We start from the raw sequence: 6,000 nt of genomic DNA, 5'->3' as shown, positions 1-6,000 counted from the left end.
CCAAGGAATGCCAGGCTCAGGGCAGGGAACAACCAAGGGCAGCTGCAATGAGGAGGGCAGTGCTGCTCCAAGGGAAAAAGTGCCCGTTCCGTAGCTGCTTCTGCAGTGAAGATAGCAGGTAGCAGGAATCATACCTTCTCTTTTGGTGGGTCATGCAAAACCCCTTCCCAGAGGTAAGTCCACATCTAGACAAGAATCTGGATGCTGTCCTAGCAGTTTTAGGAGGGTTCTCCTTGGTAGAGATGACATAGCTGCAGCTAACTAGTCAAGCTGTGCTATCTCCCATTGTCCAGCTGCATGTTAAGTTGGTGCCCCACCCCCGGGAACATGGCTGAGGACTACCCCCAGGCCCAGGAGATGCTGCCTCCCTGCTGGGAACCACTGAGGGCCCTGTTCTGGCAGGGCTGTGCCTGGGCTGCTCCAGACCCGGGTGCTCAAAATCCTGGTGGCTCCTGCTGAGGGACAGGCAGACGGTGTCTGCTGCCCCTCCTGCTCTCCTGAGACCAGATCCGCCCTTCTGGGCCCTCTGCCCCCTATACCCCAAGTGGCTCCGTGGGAGTCAGGTGCTGATGACCTCGGCCATCCCGCAGGCTGGGAGGAGCCGCTCAGGAGGTGCCGTGCCGGGATCTGACCCCGCTGGTTCTCCCACAGGCCTTTTGCTCGCAGGTTTTCAAGGGGGGAGCAGCTTCCACCGCGGGCACCGTGCTGGACCTTGTGGTGAAGGACACGCCAGGGAGTCGCGGCGGGTGTCCCAGAGGGGGTTGTATCCCCCATCTCCCCCGCTCCCAGCGCTCCGGCCGGCGGCAGCTCCGTCCCCCCGGGTCTGTGCCGCGGAAGGCGCGTCGCGGGCAGGGTCACCGCAGGAGCAGCACCAGCGGCAGGAGCAGCAGCGTCGGCGAGACGGAGATCTCGGCAGCGCCGCCGCAGTCTTGGGCGTTCTCCTGGGAGATGGGAGGGAAGGGGTCAGTCCGCTCACTGCCAGGGAGGCTGCTGGTGGAGGGAAAGGATCCCACCCCTTACCTTTAGAAAAGGGAGCAGTGCCTGTGGCCAAAAGGAAAAGGGCAAAGGAGGGACTGGTTTGATGCCTAATGTTGGTCACAGCAGCCAGCGGCGAGCTAGGAAGCCACTTGCCTCCTCGGCTCCTAGTGGTGGGGGAGCTTGCTCCTGACCCTCTGGTGTCTGAGCTCAAGCCCTTCCCAGGTGGAATTAATGTGTGAGGGTCCTCCTGCTAGGAAGCCCCTTGGGAATTCCCATGGCTATGTCTGGGTCCAGCCAGCAGGATGGGCACACGACACACCCGACGCGAGGGTGCAGGAGGAGACATTTGTGCGTGGGTAACAGGCATGCCCACAGTGAAATTCAGCTGTGTGCACTCCCTCCCTCCCTCTCTCCCGCGCCACCCCGGGGTACCTCAGGGTGGAAGGCGTGGCAGCTGTCCGGCCGCCGTCGCAGCTTCTGGGACCGCATCCGCTCACACTTCACTGAAGCGTTATGTGCGAGGCTGTTAAGGACAACAACGGCAGCAGCAGGCAGGGAAAAAAGGGGTGAACACAGCACAGAGACACAGGGCCCGGATGCAAGTTTGTACAGGTGTAACTGCACGACCTCAGAGACAGAGCAGGGAGGACAAGGGAAGGGTAGGTCACCCTGCACGGGCTGGAGATTTCTCCAAGCTGTCCCACAGGTTGGATTGTGCCGTCTAACCCCACAGCAACTGCACCAGAAGCACATTCTCCACCCTAGCAAATATGAAGATGATGGGGCCTGTGGAGCTGTGCATCCCTGCTGGGTGTGGAAGGATATATTTGACCTCTTTCGCGTCCATTGGAACGGGTGGGAAGACACTGCAATCACAGACAGCATCTGTGACGAGGAGCAGGAGGTTACTGCTGACAATCTGCTGTGCCACAAACATCCTGCAAGAGAAGAGCAGGTGAGAGAAAGCACATCCCTCCAGATACAGCACCGTAGCATCACTGCCTGGACCACAGCAAAGAAAACAGAGATCATTGGATGTCAGTCAGTGGAATGCAGGAGAGACCCAGGGAGCGGACGTACACAGGGGGCAATTGGCACTCAGAAAACTCTGAACTGGCTCAAATTTACAACTCCATGCTAGGCACAAGAGCCAAAATCAAACCCAAACCCCAACCAACCAAACCCAACACAGGATGGGGCAGCATGTCACAGTGGATGACACTGAGAAAGCCTGGTTTCATCTGGAGATATGTCAATGCCCATTTAACATATATTTATGAGTATGCTTATACAGTGCAAGGAGGTCTGTATTATGTGGTCCTGTGAGGAGCAGTACTTTGCTAAATTTCACGTTACTGGAGAGAGAAACAGAGGATCCCAGCAGCACCGTATGCTACCTCGGTGCAATGGGACCGACCAACTGGCGTTTGAAAATTGTGCGGCTTCGCTTTGCAGCCCGAAATCTCACCTGCCCCTTCCCCTCCCTGGTGGACAAGCAGACAGGTGCTTGTGGTGACAAGCACAGGCACGTGCCTGTGGTGATGTCTCTGGATGCAAGTGCTGGCTCGAGGACAAGCACGTGAGGGCTGACGGGGCAGGCGGTGCAGGGATTGAGTGGGCAGGGCAGGATGAGGGCAGGACTTTCTGCAGGAGTGCTGTGCACATGCAGGTGCGTGGGCAGCTCGGATGTGCCTCTATGCTCACGAGGCCGCTCGTGCCCGTGACTGAGGGTCTGTGCACTGGCACGAGCGCATCAGTCACAGTGGGTGCGTGTCCAAGCAGGCAGGTGCCGGTGCCACCGCAAGGCGCTGCACACCTGGGCACCTCAGCAACCCGCCCGATGCCTTGCAGCCACTACATGGCATTCACCAGCACAGAGGCTGCAGCCACCCAAGGCAAGGCTGAGCTGCCCACGCTGCCATCCCCTGCTGCCCACTGGCAGGCTGAGGTGCTGCCGGGCACCGGTGGCTGTGCAGCCATGGCAGGGAGCTGGCAAGCTGTCCTGGAGCTGCTGGGCATAGGAAGGCTGGGGATGTCGGGCTCAGTGTGCCTGCACTGGTGGCTCTGTGCACTCCCAGTCCTGCTGAACACGGCTCAGCCAAGGGAGAGGGCTTCTGGATTACAAATACAGGTTTGTGAGGATGTGCCCACTGCACTGTCCAACCTGGCTGCACTGGAGGAGCACCCTCACTCCCTGGTTATTCACCACCTTGCCTTGCTGCCCTCTGGCCTCCGGGGATCTCTGTGTTCCCTTTCAGAGGTATTGAAGGTTGCACACTGCAGCTGACCATTTCATTAGTGGCTTTTTGACTAATGACTGCTTTGGGAGCTTTGACAAGCAGGCTTTAACAAATTGACTAACCAGGACAGAGGTGCTCCACGCACTAACTTTTTGCTCAGCATGGAGCACCTAGCCCACCCTCACTCCACAGGGAACTACCTGGGCTTGTGGAATGTGATCAGGAAAGCCCACATGCCTGAGCTAATGCTTCACAGAGCTTGTGACAGGGGGGGGGTGTGTCTCCCTCAAACACAGGAGATTCACCTGGGATCCAGAGGCTGCAACTACACCTGTAATTATAAAGGAGCTGAGCAGGATGCTCAGCTGCTGCTATGACACTGGTGAGGCGCTGCCTCCAGCAAGGAGGGGTCAGTCCCAGACTGTGTTGGTGCAGAGATTTGTGCAGAATGAGCTTAACAGGCCAGTTTAGGGCAGTGAGCTCCTCTGGATCTGCCCAGAGCTTAATGCCCCTACACAATACCCTGTTGTCACCAAATCTGCAATCTCTTCTGAAACAATGTTTGGCAAAGGCTGGTTTTCCTACAGTCATGCTGACTAGCACAGGCAGTTTTCCTAACCTTTAAGTCTTTCCTGCAGTTGATCCAAGACTGAAGTCAGACTAGGTAGGGATTTTTTTTTTTTTTTAATAGGAATTCCAGTCAGATCTGTTTGGATGCCTCATGTTAGGAAAAGCTGGACCAGTGGAAATTCATCTTTCTATCACCTTTCCACACGTGATTGCTGATGGCACTATGGAACCACTGAAAACAGCTTTTTTCCACAAAGGCTTTTCTATCTAACTTTGTGCTGTTCATTCCCTTAAAATGAAACTGGAAAATAAAAAAGTGGACCCTTGTTTTCGTTTCTTTCACTTTAACGCTTCTTTTTTTTCCCCCATCACTGCTTTTTGTTTTTTGTTTCTGTAGGAAAACAGAAAAGGGGTAAAAGGAAAAAAAAAAGAAAAGGAAAGCCAAAAGCAGTGCAAAAAGGAAAATTTTCTAAGAAAACCTTTGCCAGAAGCATGAGAAAACAGAAAAAGTTCCTTTCTGAAACTTGTGGAATGGAAAGTTTTTTTTTTTTTTTTAATGCTCTTTTCTTCAGCTACCTCTGCTTATTAACACATGGTTTTAAAATTTCTTCTCTTTTATCAAGAACCAGTAACTTGGTCTCTTCACCTCCTCCCTGTCCAGCACAGCTGTTTAGCTCTGCTCTGCAGCCAGAGCTGGAGGTATCGTGGTGGCCGTGCTGTGGCCAAACAGCAGGTGACTCTTCTCGGGTTGCTGTCATCACCAATGGGCCCTTTGACAAGGCCGGTGTGCCGCCCCCCTGGGGGACCCCCCAAGATGAAAGGAAAGCTGCAGTTCTTACTTTTGGCAGTCTCCACACTCAATCAGCCCGTTGGTCTCCTTGATGGCCGGCTCGTACACGAAAACGGGGTACTCCGTGTCACAGGGTTGCAGCGTGTCGTGCTTCTTGTGCTTGTGAGCTGCGAGGGCAAGGAGACAAGGTGAGACATGAAGGGCAGGGGATCACACAGGAGCTGCCTGCACTGAGATGGAAACATTTAAAACTGGTGACACTGCTTGGAGGAGCAGCCCTGCGTGCCTGCTTATCCCCTCCAGACTGGCAAAGACCAGGTGCCTAGCAGAGAATAATGGGAAGGAGATGCTGCATAAAACAGCCAGGCAGTGATCCCTGCTCCCACTAGGTGGTGTGGGAAAACCAGCCTATATTAGAAATGCACACAATATTGCCATTTGCCTTCCCCCAGCAAGCTCAGACCTTGCCCAAGCCACAGCTGTGGGGCTGCAGTGGCCACAGCAGCCCAGGGACCCCTGCCCAGTAGGAAGGGTCATTTGAGCACTGATCCCTTTCTGTTCAGAGGAGCAGCGGGGTCTGAACCAGCAGCATTAATGAAGTCCCTCCTGCCTAACCCAGCCCTGGTTCACTTTTTTAAACACTGAAACCTGTGACTGGGCTGGTCCTCAGTGCCTGTGCCAAGCGATCTATCCCTGCAGGAACCCTGTGAGTCCATGGTGGGATTCATCAACTGCTGATCCCTCCTGAGCCCTCTGATGCTTCAGAGCAAGCCCACAGCAGGAAATCTGAGGGGTTGAATGTGTCTTTCTAAGAAGAAACCACCGCCAGCAAACAGATCTGGCCTGATACCATAGGAAAGCAGATGACGGCTCTCAAGGACCAGCAGAGACCCAGCTCACACACAGCAGTGGCTCCTGGAGGGAGCCATCCACCACAGAGGCAGGGAGCAGCTGCTCCATCACTCATCAGTCACACTCTGTGGGACTTCCAAACTAATTTGGGGATGAGGGGGAGCTGGGCCTCCTTATTAAGCCTCCCTCGAGAAGCAAGAGCATTCTTTCTAGGAGTTCAGCAAAATCTGTCTTGCCTGAAACTACCGCCTTGGGGCCTTCTGGCAATTATTTTCTGCAGTTGGAGGTAGCAAAGCCAGCTCCTGCCTCTGTGAGGCACAGGGGAATGCTGCCGATGGAAACGCCGAGCTTTGTTGCTAGGGCAGAGGTGGTTGCAGCTCAGCCAACAGCGAGTATGAGAAACGGTTTCTACATCAGCTTTGGGTCTGAGCACGAAGCCTCACTTCGCAGCCCCCCTCCCACACAGCAGCCACGGCAACCCTGCCGGGGGGGCCGGGTGGGCACCAGCAGGGAGAAGGGTCCTTCTGATGGGGAGGATGCCCGGTATACCCCGTGCAGCAGAAGCACTGG

At 55.2% G+C, this 6,000-nt stretch overlaps 1 protein-coding gene across 1 annotated transcript in view; it reads right to left on the bottom strand.

The window, feature by feature from the left end:
• Positions 1–376: 376 nt before the first annotated feature.
• Positions 377–6,000, bottom strand: part of CACNA2D4 (calcium voltage-gated channel auxiliary subunit alpha2delta 4) — a 127,595-nt gene continuing 121,971 nt past the window's right edge. The window contains exons 37-40 of the mRNA XM_027905111.1: positions 4,628–4,745; positions 1,804–1,916; positions 1,411–1,493; positions 377–941 (exon numbers count right to left, since the gene is read on the bottom strand). Coding sequence (XP_027760912.1) covers positions 855–941; positions 1,411–1,493; positions 1,804–1,916; positions 4,628–4,745 — 401 coding nt within the window. The 3' untranslated portion in view covers positions 377–854. The remainder of the gene's footprint in view (positions 942–1,410; positions 1,494–1,803; positions 1,917–4,627; positions 4,746–6,000) is intronic.

The sequence above is a fragment of the Empidonax traillii genome, unplaced genomic scaffold (genome assembly GCF_003031625.1).
Source record: "Empidonax traillii isolate 1590-97213 ecotype Southwest subspecies unplaced genomic scaffold, ASM303162v1 scaffold25:size3598162, whole genome shotgun sequence".
Taxonomy (NCBI): domain Eukaryota; kingdom Metazoa; phylum Chordata; class Aves; order Passeriformes; family Tyrannidae; genus Empidonax; species Empidonax traillii.
Note: the sequence above shows the minus strand (reverse complement) of the source record. Positions and strands in the feature narration are given on the sequence as shown.